The sequence below is a fragment of the Sander vitreus genome, chromosome 19 (assembly GCF_031162955.1).
Source record: "Sander vitreus isolate 19-12246 chromosome 19, sanVit1, whole genome shotgun sequence".
Lineage (NCBI taxonomy): Eukaryota > Metazoa > Chordata > Actinopteri > Perciformes > Percidae > Sander > Sander vitreus.
The window spans coordinates 15777025-15800080 of NC_135873.1; the positions used below are offsets into that span (position 1 = coordinate 15777025).

The 23056-nt window shown below is 44.0% G+C and overlaps 1 protein-coding gene across 3 annotated transcripts in view; it reads left to right on the forward strand.

Moving 5' to 3' along the window:
• Positions 1-23056, forward strand: part of nrxn2b (neurexin 2b) — a 652809-nt gene that overhangs the window by 405090 nt on the left and 224663 nt on the right. Inside the window, exon 1 of one of the 3 annotated variants that reach the window (XM_078276171.1) lies at positions 4649-6416. The exons of the other annotated variants lie outside the window; for them this stretch is intronic. Within the exon in view, the coding sequence (XP_078132297.1) occupies positions 6083-6416 (334 nt within the window). The 5' untranslated portion in view covers positions 4649-6082. Of the gene's footprint in view, positions 1-4648; positions 6417-23056 lie in introns of those variants that run through there. 3 annotated transcript variants of the gene reach the window in all.

The window sequence follows — 23056 nt, forward strand, 5'->3', positions numbered from 1 at the left end:
ATATTATTGTTAGAATATTTGAGAATATCCTGCATTGTTTAAATGCTTAAAAGAGATCTATTTCCACATTTTCTTTGACAAACAACCTCTTTCAGTCTTGCTCTCTTAAAAGCAGTAAGTAGCGGGATGACAGCACTGGACCACAAAATCGCTTCAATCAGACCTTATTTATAACATATAACATTATAATTATTTTTATACATGTAAATGTAGCACAAAGTGCTTCATAAAATACCCCCCATCCACACACAAACACACACACACACACAGATATACACACATAACACAATATCCCTCCCCCTCAGCCCCATTCACCCACCTACCGACCCACCCCTAAATCAACAAATATTCATTTCCTTAAAAAACAGGAACCGAGCTGAGGAAACGCCATCATGTGTGAGGACACACCAGAGACATGAGACTTAAAAATCAAAAGATACCTAAATACTGTATATAAATAAATAAAAGCTCTTAACAGTGGCTAATAAGTACATAAACTGTAGATTGTTAAAAACAATCCATAAAATTCAGATAGATAAATAAGTAGAATAAAAACAACTAATACAAAAATTATAAAACAAACTATAACAAACTAAATATAAAGATATAAATAGACCATAAGTAGATGGCTAAAGAAAGTGAATAAATAAGTTTTATTCAAAAAGCCTGACTAAAAAGGTTGTGTGCACAAGGTGTCTGACTGTGACACCGCTGACCACAGTTTTGCACCACGACCATAACCACGATATTTTCCTAAACTTGGAAATTGCTCATATGAACCATTTTCCGTGACGGTTATGTGGGCCATTTTGGACAGCAACAATGCCATCTTGACGATAGCGTCCCCAGATCCGAAAATGCTCAAACGGCTCATATTGACAGGCCATCACAAACAACCTATTTTGTTGTTTAGGAATGAGGACTGTATACTTTATTTAAGAAGAGTTTATTTAAGAATTAGTTGCACAGTGTTTTCCTCTTACTATTTTGAAAGTACGCTCTTAGAAAACCTTCAGCGATAAGATTTAGTTGGATGTCTCGTCAGGTACAGTATCATTTCCCAGAAGTACTGTAGATGGCCCTTTTACCTGGATGGTGGGAGTCTCAATATGGATTCAGACACTTTAGCAACTGTAGATTTCTGCTGTCGGTTAAGAATCTAACTATCTGAAGACTGTACATTGATGAGGCACGTCTGTTTGTATTCCAGACAAACAAGGCTATTTCCCTGCGTATTCAACAGCACACTTACATAAGCGTCCAACATTGGGGGCTCAGTCTGGGGGAAGTTTCCCCAACAGTGCACTTACATAAGTGGCTAACATCAGGGGCTCAGTACAGGAGAAGGAAACAGGAGACGGAAGTTAAAAATTGATGGCTTGCTTTTTGTGTTTTGCCTCCCCCCCCCTCCCCAACTGTGCGAGCATTCAGAAGATTCAGCTTGTCCTACTTTCCTGAACTCACCCAATGGAAAAATCCAAGCCTTTCCTCTGCTTCTTCTGTTTTTGTCATGTGAATAACTGCTGGCACCTTTTGACTTAGATCTAGACATTAACGTACACAGCCACATTGACTCTGTTGCTTCCTTGTAAAAGAAAAAAAAAAAAATCCCCTTTTGCTTTGTATTTGTGTCATCTTTGCTTCTTACATACGTAATTAAATAGGTGTATAATGGCAGGAAGGTTTAGGCTCAGGATTAGGCTTTGATCCTACGTCTGTCAGTTAACTAATCCCACTTCCTCCATCTATGACTTCACTTACCCTGAGGGATTTTGGAGTTTGTAGTTTAATTGGCGGAATATTAAGTGGCGAGGCTTTTCACTTCTGGTATAGGGGTGTTGCATCACACAGCAGTAGCTGTGACAGGACGTGTGTGTGTGTGTGTGTGTGTACTGTAGTGCAATTAGTATGGATGTCTGGAGGAGTAAGTGTTTTCCCCTGTGTGTATTTGTGTAGGGGGGGGGGGGGGGGCGCAGGTGTTGGCAGTCCTCTGTGTCTTTCGTCATAATGAGTTCCCAGTCCACACACAGTCCTCTAAAGGAAACAGTGACAGTGATAATAAAAACAGCACATATTACATATACTTTGATAAAATGGTGTTTTTTTTAAATGGTTGTTTCATATAGATATAGATACAATTTGCATGTTTTTATTTTTATTTGTGCTCTTCTTTTTTTACAAGTTTTCTTACTTTTCCCAATCAGTTTTGTGAACTCCACATGCCTTTTTTCCATTGTTTTTCTCTAAAGACAAATACAGTTAAATGTGCCAGTATGGCTGCATTCAAAATAGCTTTTATCTCCAATCAAATCAAACATTCAACCTAAGACTACAAGGCTGAGACACATGTGAAATTGTTTGAATAGATATACAATAGATGGTGGAGCTATACATGTGATGAGGAACTGACGTATTAATCCGCTTAAAATGCAACCCATTGGCGGTCAACAATTAGCTGGAAAGTATGCAGCTGAAAACAAGCACAAAAGAAGCAATGAGTGCACCAGGCCAACACATGCTGGGTTTGGACACAATAGCAGAAACACCTGTACAATATAATTAAGTTCATTTGAATAGACTTGAAAAAATACCGTAGCAGACCATTACGTCTAGGTCAGTCCACTGGAGGAGTAAGAAATGGAGAAAATAAAAGAACTTGCCCCCACCGTCTTCATTATTGTTAATTTAATAAATATTTGACATTTCAGACAGACAATCTTTATTATAAGTTTTTGTTCACACATCCGGCCAGATTTAACTCCATTGTTTAAGACCATCATGTTTTGAGTGCATAACATTATACAGAGCTCCTGTTAACTGTCTACCATCTGTCCATGTAGTAGTAGTATTACTAGTTTAAAGCTTTAGTGCGTAACTTTTTAATGTTAATGAACGTCCATTACATTCAAGCCATTGCCAAATGAGTTGCTACAAAGCTAATTAAGACCATCAGCTCCACACAACTCTCTCTGTATTTCTCAGTATGGCTATGTTCAGAAGATTGTGTCGTCCGGTGACTTTCCCACGCAGAAGCTCGAGTGAAGATAATGACCTCTTCTGAAGAGTCCATGTTTTTTTAATCCTCTGTGTCTCCTTGGCTACTAGTAACTGCGTGGAGGAGGGGGGTGGGGTGGGGGTTGTTCACAAAAGGCTTGTATCATGTGGACGCTGCAACAGTGTTGTTATCATTACTCAGAATTCCTCATGGGGGCGACAGAAACTGCACACTATAGCTTTAAAGACAGATGATTACTTGTTTACTGTTGTTACAGTAAACAGCGGGTTTTGTCCTGCTCCAGCTGCAAGGGAGGATTTGCAAAACATCTTAGCACCCCAAAGCAAAAGAAGGAAACTGAGAGTTAGAGAATGGACACGCAAGCTTTTGGATTTGGACACTGTATTGTTGCATGGATTGCGATTTCCTTGAGGATTTGTAATCCTTTCTCTAAGTTCAGCAGTTCAGTCTTGGTGCAAGATCGGGAAACGTGTCCCGGTCACCCTGGTTGTCACATCCCCCTCACCCTGACAGCAGCTAGCACAGCATCTCCAGTCTCCCCTGGGATGTTTCCACCTGGCAGAACTGTGTGTGTGTGTGTGTGTGTGTGTGTGTGTGTGTGTGTGTGTGTGTGTGTGTGAGTAAATCAGTTATAGTCCGGTCTCTCTTCTCTCCATCAGTGCAGAATACCTGCACTTTCTTTTCCTGTTTTGGCCATTTCTCTTGCTTCTTGTCTCTTGCACTGCTCCCTTCCCAGCTGAGATCTCTATCGGCCATGATTTATCTGATACACAATTTTCCTCCATTTATCTCTTTCCCTCTGTCTCTCTATCCTTTCTCTCTCATTACTTTCTCTCCTATTGCAATCAAATGTCTACATTGCTCGTTGCACTGCTGGCATCTTACTCCTCATTTTTTTTGCATCCCTATGTCTCTCCCACTCCTCTTAACGGTCATGTTTCCTTGGTGTACCCACCTGTCACTCTTTCTTTTTCTGTTTTGCCCACACCACATACCCTGCCTTCTCTTTGACAAAAATAGCTGAACATGAGTATATGGTGTGTAAAGAGAAAATAAAAGACATGTGGGGGGGGGAGGGGAGGTTGAGGTCCAAGCTTGAACGGTGTGCTTAGTAGTGGTGAGTGCAGAGGAGCCAAAATACAAAAGGAGGAGAGATAATTAAGAAATGATAGGAAAGAAGTGTGTTTGTCTGTACAGATGATAGAGGGCAAACATTCCTTTTCAGTTTGTCGGTAAATAATCCAATTGCTTGTCGGGAGCTCTGGTATTTAGTGTGACTTGACACACACTCACCTACTACACAAGTGTGCCATTGCTTTACATACTCCAGAGGGTGGGCTTTCTGGCAGCATATTAAGAATCTGTGGCTTCTGTGTGTGTGTGTGTGTGTGTGTGTGTGTGTGTGTGTGTGTGTGTGTGTGTGTGTGCACAAACAACAAACCCAACATGCATGTGTGACTCCCATCATTCTTGTGTGCGTGCTCTCCTCCTCCAATTCTCTTCACTCATTCCCCTCCCTCTCTCTCTCTCTCTCTCTCTCTCTCTCTCTCTCTCTCTCTCTCTCTCCCCCTCCCTCCCTCTTGCTGCTCCAACCACACACACAAACACTCTCTCTGTCTCTGCTCCGGTCTATGTATCATAGTCACCGTCTGTGCATTCAAAGGATCCGAGTGTGTCCACGGTTCTTTTTCGGCTCCATTTCTTTGCCCCTGACTCTTGGTTTGTGCCCTGCCCAAGTGAAAAAGCCATGCGGGTGTGCCTTTGGGGGAGGTGGCTGACTTGATCGGAGGAAAAGGAGAAGGGAGAACTGCGCGGGCAGAAAGGATGCGCTCGTTGCTGCAGCTTCTGATTCAATTAGCATGAATTTCACAGCAGAGGCAGCAGCGGCAGTAGCATCGTCAGACTCTCTCAGTAAGCCAGCAGCAGCACCCCGTGTCGGAGCCCCATCGTGAGGACCAGCGCTGGCTGCTTCTCATCTGCACCCCACCGTGGAAAGCAGTGTTTGAGGGGGTAGAGAATCATATTCTCAAAGGGTGAAGAGCGATCACAAGTGGGACAGATCTTGGTTACAAGTCTAAGGATTTTGAGGATTGTTGACCTGGACTCTGATGCTCGTTCCGAGCTTTGGTTTTGGTTTAAAAAGGTGTTAAGGTGTCTTCGTTGTGCTGTTGTTCATTCCATGACCCATATTGATTTAGTTTGTCAGAAAAGAGGAGAGGGAATTCAGCACCGCCGCACTTGGAAATAGCTGACCGTTCTGTCCTACCCCCTCTCGCCATCCTTTTTTTTCCTCCCCAGTCCTATATTCTATTTATCCATCCATCACTTTTTTTGCCGTCTCTCGGGCTGCAGACTGTGCGGGTTTGAAGCTCCGTTAGGGATTCGAAGCCCTGAAACAGAATTTGGCTGCTCCTTCATCTTCAGCACCCTTGCTGCTGCCCCTATTTCGTCACCTCTCCTTTTTGCACCCTGGTTTTACTCCCATGTATTTTTCTATCCTACTGTTCTTCGTTTAAGTTGTCTGCAATAAGCTCCGAAGGGATGTCGGGAGTCTTTTTCTTTGCGATGGAGGATTGGCTTATGGGAGAAGAAAGTCTCTGAAGAGCTCCCCAAGGCGAAGGAAACCCTGTCGAACAATTAACTCCAAGAGCTGTACACAAGATATTTTTCAAGGAGCTAAGATGGAGTCTTGTGTTTGCTAAATTGGTGCTGCTAAGCTGTGATTATTTGTTTTAGAGTGCCAAGGGTTGGACAAAAGAGGTTAAGTTTTCTACAAAACGGTTTAATTGTTTTAGAAGAGGAGTGGGGGTTGTTTTTGTTCTCAAGGATCCAGTCAGAAGCTTTTGGATATCGAAACTAGACTGTTGGAGGATTTTTGGGGTCTTTCTTTTCAGGAAGGATTTTGTAATTTTTCTTTTCTTTCCAATAATTTTTGGGATTTTCAAACAAGGATCTTTTTTTTAAATTTTTTTTTTTTTCCCTTTCTTGGCTTATTTTTGTAATCTGTATTTTCTTTTCCTACCTGGGCTTGAAAGCAGGGGATCATGGGCCCTGGATTCATTTGAGATGTTCGCATCCTGTTTATGTCGTATGAAGGGGAGGGGCCTTTTGTTCCTTTCAGGCCCCGCCCCCATGGAGCAGGAGGTGGAAGTGGAGGTGGATGGAGGGTTGCTACTGGTACCCAGGCCAGCGGTGGCGTCACCAGTTGTGTGGGCCAGTCCGGCCTTCTTGTTCAGACTGGTGCTCTCTCTGGCACTGCTGGTGTTCCCCTGCCCAGCCGTGGCAGCCCGAGTTTCCTCCTCCCTCAGTACCACCCACCACGTCCACCACTTTCACAACAAGCATGGCACTGTGCCCATTGCCATCAACCGGATGCCCTTTCTTACACGTGGAGGCCATGGTAAGATAATCTGTTTCTCTTTTGATACACTTTTCTGGAAGTGATCAGCTAATGATTGACCAGTTATGCTGAGCTACATGCGAAAGTATGTATGCAAGTTTGACTTAGAGGACTGACATGGACTCAAGCGGTCAATGGGAGTTAATTTTCTTCAAGGGGTTGATTTGTGGTTGAAATGAGCTCTAAGTTGAGTACATAAGCCCAGGCAATTGGTTCATCCATCTATTGATCTGTGGAAAGACTGAGAGGAGCCAGGCCCGGGCGACCAACCTCACTGCTTTAGCTCCCCATAGGTCAGTCTCTTGATTCATGCCCCCGAATTGGCGGTTGATGTTTCAAGAGGCTGTTCCCTTCTGGGATTTTGGCAGCACATCTCCAGCCAGCTGGGTCCCGCTACTTGTCTTTGAATCTCTGCAGCCATCTTGGGTCTATTGATGTATTGAACTGTGGCCAATTTAAATTCATGTAATCACCACCCATAGTAATTGTTGACGCATGATGGCAGCCACTAAAAGAGAATGGCCTTGACTCGTTGTTGAGATGCTAAATCTCACATGCTGTGAGTCATGGTACATTGTGTGCCCAGGAAAATCCATTGATAATTGCCTGCGCACTGCTTATTCTGTCCTACTTTCTACAGTATATGTATTTGGCTCAGTGCTCTGTGGTGCATCAGTTTCTGCGCTGTTCTTAGCCTAAGCTGTCAAGGACAAGGCAGAGTTTCACTCTGATGATTCTTTTGATGTTCCCCAACCCAAGCTTTTTCCACTGCAATTTTGTCTTCTCTCTTTTTACTCTGTATTTGTTTTCCTTGCTCTTTTTCGACACCCTGCACATACATTACTTTGACAGGACATGTTAATAGCATTTATTGATTCCTCAGCAAGCTCATGCTCTTGTTGTTCCATTTGCATCCACTTAGTGTTTCTCCAACAAACACTACTTCTGTCTGTCTGTCTCTCTCTCTCTACCTCCTTTCCCCCTTTCTTCTCACTTCTTCAGTATACCTGTAATCTGTATCAATCAGTCTGGTGTCAGATGGCTCTCGTAGCCCTTTTGCGGCCAATTGGCTATGGCAAGCCTCCATAGACATCATCAGCGCACAACCTCGTCCATAGTGCTCAGAAATTCATTGGATTTATGGCTATCCATACTCTCCTCCCAGCCCACAGCTGCATGCGCACAAGTCCTTACAGTCCAAGTGTGACAGGGTACAAATAAGGGCCAACCTGTGTCATTTCTTCTCAATGAGAATGACCATACCTTTTTATAGTGTTCGTTGGGGGTGTTGTTCACAAATCCCTTCAATTCATTTGTATTTTAGTTCTGAGGTCAATCTTCAGTTGTTGATTTTCTTTGATTCTCTGATTCATCTTCAGTGACAATTAAAACAGGACATTTATATTATCAAATTGGACAAACACCAGGCTGTGAAATAATTCAATTAAATAAGAAATCAGAAAATAGTTTCTTATCATATAACAATAATGGCAATTAACAATGGTATATGCCCTTTTTGCTTCAGTTTGAACATAGAGAGAATGGCCTGCTTGTCCCCATTGCATTGGGAAGTGTATGTGTACTGCTATACAAGTGGTGTTAATTTACTCAAACCACAATTTCTGTTTACTGTCGACCTTAGGGAAGCCGAAGAGTTTTTGGTTAGCTCTGCAGTCTAAATTGTTTCTGAAAAACCATTCATAACTCAGATCAGCAAATTAGCACTTTGCCTCTTTCTCACGTGGCAGTTGTTACTTAACTTAGGACAACAAGTAAGGAAATTTGTGTTTGGTATTATTTCTCTGTGGTAACATTGCTTTTTGGCAATACATCTTGTACCGTTGGGAAGCCTGTTTAGTTCCCTTTCAAATAGTGCCCCATTTGTAAGGAACATGCATTTGTGGGATGAGCAGCAGCGCTGAGTATGTGGGTTGCGCCCATGAAAAATTTGCCAAATCTTCACTGCCAATGCCAAACAGTTTATTCTGCCATTGACTCGTTTGGTGGACTGGATGATGGAAGTTTGAAGAAACAAGACATATTGGCAATTTAACAATTTATTCATTTCACAAACAAGAGCTTCAGTAGCGTGTGGAAGAACCATACACAGCCACAACAGCCTGGCACCTCCTCCTCATGCTGGTCACCAGCCTGGTCACACACTGCTGTGGGATGGCATCCCATTCTTCAACCAGCATTTGTCGCAAGTCAGCCAACGTGGGTGTGTTGGTCACTCTGGCAGAAGTGTTCAATGGGGTTGAGGTCAGGACTATGTGGCTGTGTATGGTTCTTCCACACGCTACTGAGGCTTCGGTTTGTGAAATTAATAAATTGTTAAATCACAAATATGTCTTGTTTCTTCTAACTTCAATCATTCAATCCACCGAACACCAAACAAGTTAATGACAGAATAACCTGTTTGACATTGACAGAGAAGATTTGGCAAATTTTTCATGGGCGCAACCCACATACTCAACGCTGCTGCTCATCCCACAAATGCATGTTCCTTACAAATAGGGCACCATTTGAAAGGGAACTCTACAGGCTTTCCAACAGTATAAGATTTATTGCCAAAAAGCATTGTTACCACAGAGAAATAATCTACTAAACACAAATTTCCTTACTTTTTGTGCTAAGTTTACATATGTATGCGGAGCTTGCATCTTACAACTTGGTCAATATTGACACACAGCAGTCATCAGTCCCATCTCTGTTTTCAGTAATTGAAACAGAATGTGAATAAATTGTTCAGTGGCAGTATTCCCCCCCCCCCCAAATATACACTTTTAATGTTATTTTAGAGTGAACTTTGATTGGAAGCTCAAACTAATGTCCTCTTCTCATTGCTATTTCTTTTTTGTATTCCTGCCTCCTCTTTTGTCTAGCTTGGATAACTGGATTACAACTCTCACATCTTGAGTTGCTAAGCTATTTAAATTGACACAATTAAGATAAAAATGGTCTCTGGCTCTCTCTGTGGATTTATGGCTGTCAAAAGATATTGGCTTTCAAAGGATTCAATTGGCCTATGTTAGCCCTTTGAAAAGGCAAGGCTAGATTCACATGACAAACCTAGAACCCAAGCTCAGGCCGGGATGCCACCCCGCACACTACCGGCCTGCCCGTCAATCCTCTGTGTTTGTGCTCACATGCTGCAAGTTTAACAATCATGCATAAAGAAGCACAGTGAGTGATAAAGCTGCTAAGCAAAAGCAATATGGAGGAGGCATTTGGTTGGTTGGTTGGCTGGCTGGCTGTATTCACTGTTGTTGTTTTTCCCCTGGCAGTATGCTGTAGCAGTTACTAATGTACGCCTACACAGCAAAGACTGCTGTTTCTCATTCGCTTTGTGTTGTTCTTAGCAGCATACTTTCACTACCATAAGACAACGCACATTAGAACGCTGCTCTTGTGTGGGGAGTCAATTTCAATCGGCATCATAAATACTTCCATTACAGACTAGCATATCAAGTCCTTGTCTGAAATACCAGCTCTCCATGTATTGTCAACCAAGTGGCACAGCTTATTACCAACACTAATATCCCTCTCAGTGACAAGAGCCCACTTGCTTCAGAGCCTGTTTGGTAGACAGTTTTGCAACTGGGTGGATTGTCACGATACTGTAGTGGAGCCTTTGCCACTGCACACACAAATACACACACACTACCACCGCCTTCGCCAAGCCTCACGTTGGCTCCAAAAGCCTCAGAAAGCCTTCCACCTGCCTGTGCAGTATGCTAAGCAAGCCAGCCTTCCTGCCAAGAAGGAAGGCACCTAGCATCCTTTAAGCTGTCACTGTGGCCCTGATCCCATCGCTGGGTTTTAGTAAATTAGGTCTATGAGATTCAAGGCTCAGGCCTTACCTGCTGTACTCTTCCCACTACGTCATTATTATGCTACGTTTGTCTGGATGAGCTCCTGCAGGCCCATGTTGCACTCACTTGCTGGCCCACACCCACCCATGTATAAATACACACATTCAGCACAACAGATATGCTTGCAACATCAATGTATTTTTGTATTTCAAATGGACTGAAATGACAATATATAGTGCTTACATGTTGCAATTAAATGGAGCTAGCTTACGGTATTTGTAGGTGGAACCATATTGTCATGAGGCACATGTTTTTCTGCTTTGTGCACACATCCCCTTACATGTCTTTTAAAGTTATCGGTAACCAATAGGGGCCCCAGCCTGGGACCTGCCATTTACCACTGATTAAAGATCTCCATTGTTACGATCATCCGCTGTGATGGAAGAAAAGCTGCCCCATTCAGAGCCCCCTTTCTGTCAGTTCAAGACAGCGACCAATTGCAGTCTTCTATATGTAAAGCAGTTAATTATCGTCTATTCAGATGCAGCCAAGTCTCCCCCACATTGCTCTGATTACAGCTAATTGGAGAACTTTGACCTTGGCATTTCACTGGGCCGTCTTCCCAGTTATAATGTCACTTCTCAGTAGGGCTTGCAACAAATATTCTAATTTTGAATATGTATTTGAATTGTAAAAAAACAAAATAATTTTTTTTATGAAAGTTAATATTTGATTGTGAAAAGAAAGCAGCTCACCTATCTGCCTCGCACGTTCTTCCATGGGCCTGTGCCACTGCACTGAATGCACTGCATGGCGGGAGTCACATAACAATACTTTCAATGACTGAAAATGAAATGTAATGTTAGATCAATGAGGAATAATTCAACAGCCATAATGATGGCGAAAAGTCTGCCGCAGAGAGAGTGATTTGCACTCCAAGCAATCTATAAAGAGAGAGAGAGAGAGAGAGAGCGCGCTCTACGGTCTTTTAAGTTTTACAGTATAGGAACAGGTACTATTTTTTGTTTTCATTATTAGTTATGTAAATATTTTAAAGTGAAACTTTACCAATTTTTAACCAGCTCTGTATCACTGCAGTGCTGCCAGATGACCCGGTGGACTTTTGTCCGGCCGGTGAGCGAGGAGCTTTGGGCGCTGGTGGCATGGAGGGAGGCCACACGGCGTTCATCTGCATGTACTGCCCACACTGCAGTGACACAGAGCAGGTTCAAAATCTGCAAAGTTTCACTTTAAAAGACACGCAGGTAGGTATGTCTCTCGTATTTGTTTTCCCTCTTATAGACATAATGCGCAAAAATAGATATTTGGCCATTTTTGACAGCCGTACTTCTCTGCCAACCTCCCATTGGCTTCTCGCTTAGATCCATGGGGAATTTGCAGGTTTGTTTCACAAGGTATGACTCTCTACTGTCAGTCTGTACTTCATTATGCTGTATGGATGTGTTGCATTTGAAGTGCCTCTTCTGTTACTTATGAAATATTGACAGTACATTCATAAATGCACTGCAATTAGAGGGAGATTGCACTGAGGTGTGAACTGCCTACATCATTCCAAATATAGACCAATAAGCTTTGCCCAGGGCTTGTGTATATGTGTGATCATCACTCTTTTGCACCAGTGGCACAACAGCGGTTTTGTTGGTTTGGCTGGCTTTATTCATTGCTCATCTACAACATACCTTTGCAGACTTTCCACGACCCTGGATTGGAGACAAAGGGGAAAAAAATGTTTGCCATGCGAGGTAATCCACACCTGAACACCCCACTGCATAGGGCTAAAGGGATTAAAAAGCTAATTTTGATTCAGGATGTCTTTGATGTTGTAGACGGAGCGCTTCCAAGAGATTTCACTGCAGTGTGGATCACTTTGTCCTTGGCAGTGGATGGAACTTCCACTGGGGGGCTTCCAGGAGTGGGCCTGGTGGATTCATACATGGGTGTGCATTTGCACAAGTTTGGATATTATAGAAATGCTCTCAAGGCATCTTCCGCAGTGGTTGAGGGCTACATTGCAAGAATCATCGCCCTCGTTCACATCTCGCCCTGCCCTTTTTATAATTGGTCACTTAGGAAACCGAGGACAGACTCAACCCCAGATGTGTTTGTGGAGACAGGCAGGAAATGGGAGGTTGACCTTCATCACCTCAGACTATCAAATGATTTAAGATTCAAACAAGGCTATGAGTACAGCTGCTCATCACCTGGGCCTTCTTTCAGCTTTAGTTGTGGTTTGTGTGAGCAGCATTTGCACATCACACAAGTATTTATATTTTTTATGTTGAAACTTACAAAGGAAAACTCTTTTACCATTTTTATCTCTCTCGCAAAGCCTTGTTTACACAGGGCTGAGAAAAAGAAGAAAAGAAAGACAATCCTATTGCTTTGCTCATGAAAAACAGGCTAGATCTTTGTTAAAATATGAATTGCATGAACATTCAAAACTTAAAATGGAAAAAGGTAAGACTGCTCTAAATAAATATATTGATTGCATACAAGTGTGATGTGAGATATGATTGCAATGAAGTACAATTAATTACAGCTGGTTTAAATTATGCCAACTATGTTTGTCCACATTAAATTATGCAGTGAAATACCCTGCAGGTAAAGCGTATTTACTTGGCGTGTAGTGTGTGTTATGCTAATTACAGGGTGTCTGTGGTGGATGCACTGACCCCTTCTTTTCGGCATGTCTTTGGTAATCATGGCAACCCACCTCACAGTGCCCTCAAAGTAATTGGAGAGATATTGTATATTCACACACGTTTAACCTCGCTGTATAAATTCAATTCCCCATTGTCATATTGGCATGAATTTCTTTACCTTTTTAACTTGAGCATATAATTACCGTAACAATTAATTCCAGTGTCAGTGTTGCTTCTGAACTGCTCTTTTTTCTCTCCATTGTTATTTTTGTTCTCTTAGTTTCCTCTCCAGTCACTTAACTTTCAGTCTATATTATCTTCTAGACCGTGTCATCTTCTAAGCGTTTCTTTTCTCCCTCCTATTTGCTTTGTCACTTCTTTTGGAACCATGATTTCTGTGTGCGCTGTACCACTTCCAATGGGAGAACAGTCACGGTTGTTGTTTGCTTTGCCTGGCTGCACATGCATACTGACAAGGTCAGCGGTTACCTTCACCCATCCATCCACCCTATCCTGAACAAGCAGGGCCATTCGCCCTCTGAGTCCCTGGGTCCGAGCCCCGTCATTGCCCCGTCAACCGCCCAGTGTGTGGCCCTCTCTTCTCAAGTCTTGTCCTTTTCTTTCAACAATGGCCTATATCACTGGTTACTGTGCTAATGGCAAGCTGCTATGTTTGATAATCACCACTTTATCTCTGGGCTGCAGGGGGAGGTCAGGTGCAATGTGTGTGTGTGTGTGTGTGTGTGTGTGTGTGTGTGTGTGTGTGGAGGGATGTTGAGCCGGAGTGTTGTTGAGCGCTCTCCTTTGAGAGTCAAGTCACAACCCTTCTCTTTCAGAGAACGCCATTAGTATTCATTATTCTCCCTCCACACCAAATCCAAGGCGCACAACCACATGAACGAACATGCACATCGTGATGAGAAACCGAAAGGACGCCTCAGGTGTTCTGGCCAGTTAAGATAAGCTTGCTGGTTTGACATTTTCTGTCCTACCCCCACAGCCCTACCCTCCCAACCCCTTTTTATTACACCTGAGCATTTGTGCTGCTGTGAAAGGAGATATAAAGTGTGCCAGGTTATACTCTTCGAAAGAGCTTCCAAGACCAAAAATGGAGCAAGTGTATCATCAACTTCAGAGTTGGTTCAGAGATTTGTTGAGCCCACCATTGCGGCAGTTAGTTTAACAGGATTTCTCTTGCTTGGTACTTTTGGCTTTAGATTGGTGCTTTTTTGATAGTTTATGGAGTGTAATGCAGAAAAGAGGGCGTATCAAGCAGCACTCAGCAGCAGTTGGAATCCAGAATCAGAATCAGAAAGGGTTTTATTGCCAAGTTTTTTAACACATACAAGGCATTTGTTTTGGTGTTGTTGGTGCACGTCACACATTCTTTAGATTGAATATTAAACAATATAAGTATAGGTACAAACAATATAAGTATATTTACACAGTATGTATTAAGTTAAAAATAAATAAAGATATAAATAAAGAGCAAAGAGTATTACAGCAGAGAGAGAACAGTGGCATGAAGGTGGAGTGTCAGGGTGGTTCCCGGGTCTTGATAATAAGGCTAGTGGCGGAGGGGAAAAGGCTGTTCATGTGACGTGAGGTTTTGGTCCTGATGGACCTCAGCCTCCTGCCAGAGGGGAGTGTCTCAAAGAGTTTGCGTCCGGGGTGGGAGGGGTCGGCCACAATCTTTCCAGCACGCTTCAGAGTCCTGGTGTCGTATAGGTCCTGGAGCGGCGGCAGATTGCAGCCAATCACCTTCTCTGCAGACCGAATGACACGCTGCAGTCTGCCCTTGTCCTTGGCAGTGCTAGCAGCGTACCAGATGGTGATGGAGGATGTGAGGATGGACTCAATGATGGCTGTGTAGAAGTGCACCATCATTGTCTTTGGCAGGTTGAATTTCTTCAGGTGCCGCAGGAAGTACATCCTCTGTTGTGCTTTCTTGACGAGGGAGCTGATGTTCAGCTCCCACTTGAGGTCTTGGGAGATGGTAGTTCCCAGGAAGCGGAAAGACTCCACAGTGTCAATTGTGGAGCCACAGAGGGCGATGGGGGCAGGTGGGGCTGGGTTTTTCCTGAAGTCCACAACCATCTCCACTGTCTTTAGAGCATTGAGCTCTAGATTGTTTTGCTTGCACCACTTCACCAGGTGGTCAGCCTCCCACCTGTAGGCGGACTCGTCACCATCAGAGATGAGTCCGATGAGGGAGGTGACAGACTGGTGACTGGAGGTGCAGCTGTTGGTGTACAGGGAGAAGAGCAGGGGGGAAAGAACACAGCCCTGAGGGGATCCGGTGCTGATGGTCTGAGAGTCGGAGACGTGTTTCCCCAGCTTCACATGCTGCTTCCTGTCAGACAAGAAGTCAGTGATCCACCTGCAGGTGGAGTCAGGCACGCCTAGCTGGGAGAGTTTCTCCTGGAGCAGAGCCGGGAGCAGAGCTGAAGTCCACAAACAGGATCCTGGCGTAGGTTCCTGCGGAGTCCAGGTGCCGGAGGATGTAGTATAGGGCCAGGTTGACTGCATCGTCTACAGACCTATTGGCTCTGTAGGCAAACTGCAGGGGGTCCAGGAGGGGGTCGGTGATGTCTTTGAGGTGTGAAAGCACAAGGCGCTCAAAGGACTTCATAACCACAGAGGTCAGGGCGACGGGTCTGAAGTCATTAAGTCTTGTGGTCCTTGGCTTCTTGGGGACAGGGATTATGGTTGAGGTCTTGAAACAGGCTGGCACGTGGCATCCACTGTCTCCAGTGAGGTGTTAAAAATGTCTGTGAACACTGGAGACAGCTGATCAGCGCAGTGCTTCAAGCTGGATGGGGAGACAGCATCCGGTCCAGCAGCTTTCCTGGGGTTCTGTCTCCTAAAGAGTCTGTTGACGTCCCTCTCATGGATGGAGAGAGTCGTCACTGAGGTGGGAGGGGGGGGACCTTTATGGCGGGCATTGGTGGGGAGGCCCAGGACCCTGCTGAGGTGGGGGAGGTGGAGGTGAAGCACAGTGGCTGTAGGGAGGTGTCGTGGGGGATGGTGTCAGGACTGTCCTTTTGTCTTTCAAATCAACAGTAGAACTCGTTCAGGTCGTTGGCTAGGTGTCGGTCATTGAAGGAGTGGGGGGTTTTAGGCTTATAGGTGGTCATCTGCCTAAGTCCTTTCCAGACAGTCGCAGAGTCGTTAGCTGAAAACTGGCGTTGGAGCTTCTCAGAGTACCGTCGTTTAGCCTCCTTCACTGCCTTGCTAAACTTGTACTTCGACTCTTTAAATCTGTCTTTGTCCCCACTCCTGAACGCCTCTTCCTTAGTCAGCCTTAACCTTCTGAGTTTGGCAGTGAACCAGGGTTTGTCATTGTTGTAACTCACCCTGGTGCTTGATGGAACACAGCAGTCCTCACAGAAGCTGATGTATGACGTCACAGCCTCTGTGTACTCATCCAGACTGTTGGTAGCAGTCCTGAATACATCCCAGTTGGTAGAATCCAAACACGACTGGAGATCCTCCACAGCCTCACTGGTCCACTTCCTTGATGTCCTCACTACAGGTTTGCAGAGCTTTAGTTTCTGCCTGTAGGCGGGGATCAGGTGAACCATGACGTGGTCAGAGAAACCCAGTGCAGCACGGGGGATGGCGTGATAAGCATCCCTGACTGTGGTGTAACAGTGATCCAGAATGTTTTCCTCTTTGGTCAGGCATTTAATATGCTGTCTATATTTAGGGAGTTCATCAGTGAGGTTCCCTTTATTAAAGTCTCCAAGGACAATAACTAGGGAGTCCGGTTTGGTCCGCTCCACACACACTATCTGGTCGGCGAGCATGCGCTGTGCGTCCTGCACGTTGGCCTGCGGTGAGATGTAAACACCGACCTGAATGAATGAATGGAACTCACGGGGTGAATAAAAAGGCTTACAGTTTATGATGAAATATTCCAGGTCAGGAGAACAATGCTGCTGGATCACTGTCACGTCGTTGCACCAGCCGCTGTTGATGTAGCTTTAGTTTTGCCGGAGAGATCCGTGTCTCTGTCCGCTCTGAAAAGCTGGAAGCCTGCCAGCTGCAGCGCAGAGTCCGGTATTAATCCACAGAGCCACGTCTCCGTGAAGCACAAAACAGCAGATGAAGAAAAGTCCCGGTTTCTCACCAACAGCAGTTGTAATTCCTTCAGTTTGTTGGGCAGTGAGCGCACGTTAGAGAGGAATATTCCCGGGAACGGTGTGCGTAATCCTCGCTGGCGGAGACGCACAAGCGTACCGGCCCGTTTCCGTCTCCTCCGGCGCCTCGCTGCGTGAGCAAACGTGAGCGCACCTTTGACCAGAATGTCCAAAATTTCCAGTGAAGGGAGAAGAAAAGTGGGAAATAAGTCCGATGGTGTTGTTCCCCTGAAGTTCCCTGAAGAGCTCTTCACTGGTGAAAGAGATACGGGTACCATCGCAAGAAGCAAAGTTAAAACACAAAACACAACAGAGCGCACCAACACACCGTGTCACCATTCTGCGGCGCAATCTTGAATTCTTGTTGTCTGATACCACATACACAATTCAGCAGAACCCTCAAAGTTCATGATGCTTGGTTTGTGTATAGGTATGTGCTTGCTGGCGTACAAGTGTCTTTGTTGGCTGCCTGGCTTTCCTGCATGAATATTTGTACTCCTCTGACACCTCTGGGCCGAGGGCTAAAGTGGGCCCAGTGGGCTTGTTGTCATATTGTTTTGGCTATAGATGCTTGTCGCAGAATGGCAGCCTCTGTTTGTTGCTGAAATGTACAGTTAATACACCAACAGGCAGAATGCAGATGCAACACAGATTTTAGCTAAACATGTTAGACTGCCAAAACTTAAATGGAAAATGGCAATTTGGATATTACTTTATTCCTATGCCAAAAGGTTTAACTGTGAAAAGGTAATAAGGTAACACTATACAAATAGTATTGTGCCAATTGAAATAACAATAGACATAATAAAACAAGTCTTTTTGGTGGAAATGGTTATGTATCCATCTGAAAATCAGCAAGTCATAGTTTCAGTGAATTTTGCATTCAATGAAGAAATGTGTTTCACCTTTTTTTATCTTCAGTTCTTTTATCTTTGCTTGTTTAAAGGAATACCGTATTTTCCGGACTATAAGTCGCTCCGGAGTATAAGTCGCATCAGTCAAAAAATGCGTCATGAAGAGGAAAAAAACATATATAAGTCGCACTGGACTATAAGTCGCATTTATTTAGAAATTTATTTCACAAAATCCAAGACCAATAACAGACATTTAATCTGGAAAGGCAAGTTGTTAAACTACACAACAGCACACAGAACAAGGGGCTGAATACGGTAGGTGTCCGCTATGTTAACGTAACGTAACACTGCACTGTTGACGAGCCTCTCCCAGCAGCACGTTGTTCAAGCACCCATCTGTGGACTCTTCCTCCAGCTCTGGCCATCTGGATTTCAGTGCGACTAGCTTTCTTTGTTTTCTTCATTGCAGTAAGATTAACCTTTTCTCCAGTCCCTCACAAGTTTCTCACTCACTCCAAACTTTCATTCTGCTGCTTGATTACCGTTTTCGGCTGCGTATTTTACTACCTGCAGTCGCCTGCAGTTTCTTTTCTTTCTCAGTTGTCTTTAGGAGCAGCATATAGTTGTCACAAGCCTAGAGCGCCTCTCGTGGCTGTAGACGGTAATGTTTTCAGCATGAAATAACATTTAAAAACATGTTAAATTATATATATTTTGATATATAAGTCGCACCTGACTATAAGTCGCAGGACCAGCCAAAGTATGAAAAAAAGTGTGACTTATAGTCCGGAAAATACAGTAAACATTCTCAATTTGCTTCATGGTATCTTCAATTCCGCATCCTTCTATGAGTCTGGTATAGAGCACAGTATGAATCTAGTTAGGACAAAATAAAGCTTAGAATAGTTTAACATACACCAGTACACGGATCACCTCTGCAATCTTCCTATATGCAGCTATCTAGCTTATGAGCACATCTTGCCAGTGAAATTGATTTGCCCTGTCTTGCACTCTTGTGTTTGGGCGCCGACACGAAATAAGGTGTCATACACGACTGCAGGGACCAGATAAACGCATTCCGCCCAACACAGCCATTCATAGTTTTTCTATTAAAAAGAAGGACAGAGTGAGGAGAGGAAAGATGGCACTTTGCCTGGCCGAGGTGCTGAGGATCTTCCTCTGCCTCGGTTTGATTAATGCCCCTCCGACGCAAGAGAAGCCATGCACCAATCCATATGTCACAAACTAACCGACATGAATGGAAATGGCATTCAAGCTCTTATTTGCAGGAATAGTGGTATTGACAAAGTACATTTTTCTCATGAATTACATTTTGAAATGAATTCCGCAGCCCTTATCAACAGCAGCAGGTGTAGTTGAATCACAGTTGTTCTTTGGTTTTCATACTAAACGGTTTCTTCCTTGAGACTTAAAAGTTGGCTTTTAGCTCAGGGGAGGTGACTTGCTTACTCTGTAGTGTGTGGTTGGGATGTTCTCTCATTCCCATCCACCTTCCTTGCCACGGCACATGAAAGCACCACAGGCACATCAGTGGGAGTGCATCACGGTGTGGGAAACGCCTTGGCTTTGTAGAGGCAAGATCTTCAGATGGTGCAGTGATGTAAGTGCACTTAAATTATTTAGCCATCAGATATTAAAGCTGTGCGACTTGGGTGCCCGCGCTAGGATTTGAGTCTCCACTGGGAGCGCTCGTCATTAATAAACAAAGTGGCTTGTATTATGCATGACTGATGCTTTGAAAACCGCCACCTCTGCCACTCTACGCAACCCGAAGGAGTTTTAGGAGGCAGAGGAAAAATGCTTTCATCAGCTTTGCAACTCTGTGAATGCAACCCCATCCCCCAGCTAACATTCCCCACGTACAACCTCAGATTTCAAGGGGCCGTTTTCAAATGATGCTCTCCAGGCACTAGTATAACATATTAGCGAATATTTTATAATGTTGGGAATTAGACAGATCTTTGCAAGCATGTCATTCATGCTGGTGTCATGCCACACTGTGGGGACATTGACTAAATGGAAGTTTGGATCACTAAATTATTTTTGGGGTCAAAACTATTTCAAATGTAAATATTACTTTTCGTATCTGAATTATGCTGTTATTATCTCTAATCTCTTTATAGCCATTATTGAAAAAAGGGAAGAAAAACATCAGTACAACAGGTGATTATAAACTGTTGAACCGTATTGATTATGTGGATTTGAATATTAAATATGACCTGTTGCACCTGAGAAAAGGGAGAAATTCTTTCAAGTATCTACAATAAACCGGGCATACCATAATTGAGATGATTTAGAAACCACTTTGTATGTTTTTTTTATTTCAGCATCGATTATCAGAGAACAAGTCTAGCGGCTGCAGACAAGCATTATGGCTTCTGTTCACCGTACTATAAGTCGGCTAAATAATTCCCCCCCCGTTGTTGACGGATGTTTAGGAATTCTGACAGCATCCCGCTGTGTTTTGACAAAAATCTACTGAAGTTAATGTTTCATCCACTCGATTGAATTCAGTGTTGATACCGTACTAATCAGTGCTGCGTTAACAATATTCTCTGTCTCGTTTCTCCCCACCTATGGGGAACACTGTATGGGCCATTAAACATTTACTTATAGAGCTAGCTTTGCTCAGCTGGTGTCCCGCTTGGCTCCATCCTGCATTTCATTGTATTAATAAAAAACTCTCTATGGTTGTATTGCCTTCAAATATTTAAATGCAATTTCCTTGACTGAGAGCACTCACAGCAAGCAGGATTGCAACATGGGTTTCCTTGTCAGCTTTTGTTTGTTTCGTCTGGTTGACACGGGAGACAGCCCATGGGACGGGGCAGTGTATGGCCTTGTTTTACACCCTTGATTTATTTTTACTGCAGTCCTTTGGGACCCTGATTTCTTGGCTTAATTATTCCTTATAGCTGCACTGTGTTGTTATGAAGTTTGAAGTGCACGGAGGCAAAATGTGATATTTTGGTTCAACAGAGGCGTGCATTTCCAAATATGTCAGAATGTGAAATTGAATGTTTACTGAAGGAGCTTGACAGACGGCAACCTCCTGCCGCGTCTCTGCATACACCGCATTACATAAATACACGTGTTTGCATGCACACACCCACACATGTTCTACCAACAAAAAAGTTACTTTGCAGAGTTCAAGTGACCTTCAAAGATTCACTCTGCATCTTCATCCCGACACATCTGTGTCAGGGCTCAGATGACTGACAGACGTGGCATCTATCACCATCATTCCCCCCTGCCACCGCCACTAATGTGCCCACAAGTCATCCCTGCATGCAGCTTCCATATCGGTGAAAGGCAGAGGGGAGCATGAGATATCAGGCGGAAATAAGAAAGAATGGTGGAAAGGGTGGAGATTGGGAGTATTAAGGGAAAGAAGAAGAGCTTGCACAGTAGGGGAGGCAAAGGAAGGTTGGAGATTGAGAGAGGGAGAACTACGGGAGTGATAGAGTCTCAGTACGGTGTGTTTGAAGCCCAAACTCATCTTCTTGCACACAGCATCTTTCCTTGACACACTTAAATCTCCTCCCCTGGGCCCTTGGGGGATTGTAGAGATGAACCAAGGCACTAGTGGAGCAGAACCAGAGATAGGCAAACCCACGCTACATCCCACTCTGCTCTGCACCGCTGCCATCTTATCCCAGCCCATCAGTCATTTCACTGCGGAAATAGGTTATTCAGAAGTACGGCCAGGCGACGATGCCATTTGGGGCAAACCAAAGCCACGCTCAGCTTCACAGTTCGGGGCCACCAGTCGCTCTTCTGCCCAAGTCGGGATTGAAATGTGCATTAACATTTATCTTTTGCATTACCAACACATATTACACACGTTATGGAAAAGGCTGGGGCTAAATAAGAGCACCTGAGATCAAACACAAGCATGGAGGGGTCTAGCCATTTGGCTGACACCTTGAGATTTTTCCATCTGTGTGTTGCATTAGCACTAGCATTAGGATTGACTTTCCATAATTACACCGCTATAGAAGATCTTATTGGTCATATCTTGGGCGTGGACCAGCTGCTGCCTGTTCCCTCATGGGATGGAGGAACAGCATAGGTCAACATCTATTCAGAGAGAGTCAAGTGAAAGTGATAACTCGGAAGTGGCTGTAAACTAGATTGATTGTAGTGAAGAACAGTATAGGCAGAGCATTCCTAATGGCGGTGGGGCAGTGGAGGCCTATTTTATATCCAGCGTCATCCTGTACTTACAGAGAGAGTGGAGTCTATAATCTGTCTGCGACGATAACTGTAATGTGGGGGCCTTTATCTGCCAAGGGGGAAACCAAGAGGCTTATCTCATGGCCTGTATGTAAGGCAAATCACTCAGTCGCCCATCCACTACAAGCTTCAGCCTATCCTCCTCTTCTTCTTCCACATGCCAGCTAATGTTTCCACATTGGGCAGATTATTGACCGCCAATGGCAGTGCACGTGGGTGAGCTAAGAGGCTCACTCTGGCAGAAAATCTGGAAATGGATTGTTTCCCCGAAATCTCCCATTTTAAACTGCACAGCTAAGTGTAGAGTCGAATGTCTTCCTGGGAGATATAACAGGAAGGAATATGACATTTCATCTGCTTATGCATTTATGCTGGAGGACTAAATGGCCCCTTAGCCAAATAAATTGAAGCTGGCATCGAACACTTCTCCTAAATACTGAGAATTCACACTTAATTTGACTGCAAATTAATTTAAGCTCCTCGAAATATTTTCAATTAAACTTGTGTATCTTGTGTCCCGAAACCTTGGAGCTCTCTTTAGCCGAGCTATCTTACTGCATATTCATCAGTCAGGGTAATGGCTGTCCAGCACACAAGCAGAGTTGCCCTTTTCTGCTTGGAAAGAAGGCTAGGTTTACCCACAAACTGGGTAAGATTACAAAAAAACTGTCATCATGAAACTAAATCCTACAGGGACAACGTATAATTGTGCTGTTAGTGGGCCTTGGGCATTGGTTAGGTTGTATTTTTAGTCATGCAGGCTCCTGCAATGATCACATTACAGGCCTTCTTGCTGTGTAATTACCAAAACAAACACATCATGGCATCATGTTAATGACAAACAAATTGCAACAAGGTTCATTTGTAACAAGGAAGCGGAAAAAGTCATTTGGCATTTGAGGAATTGCA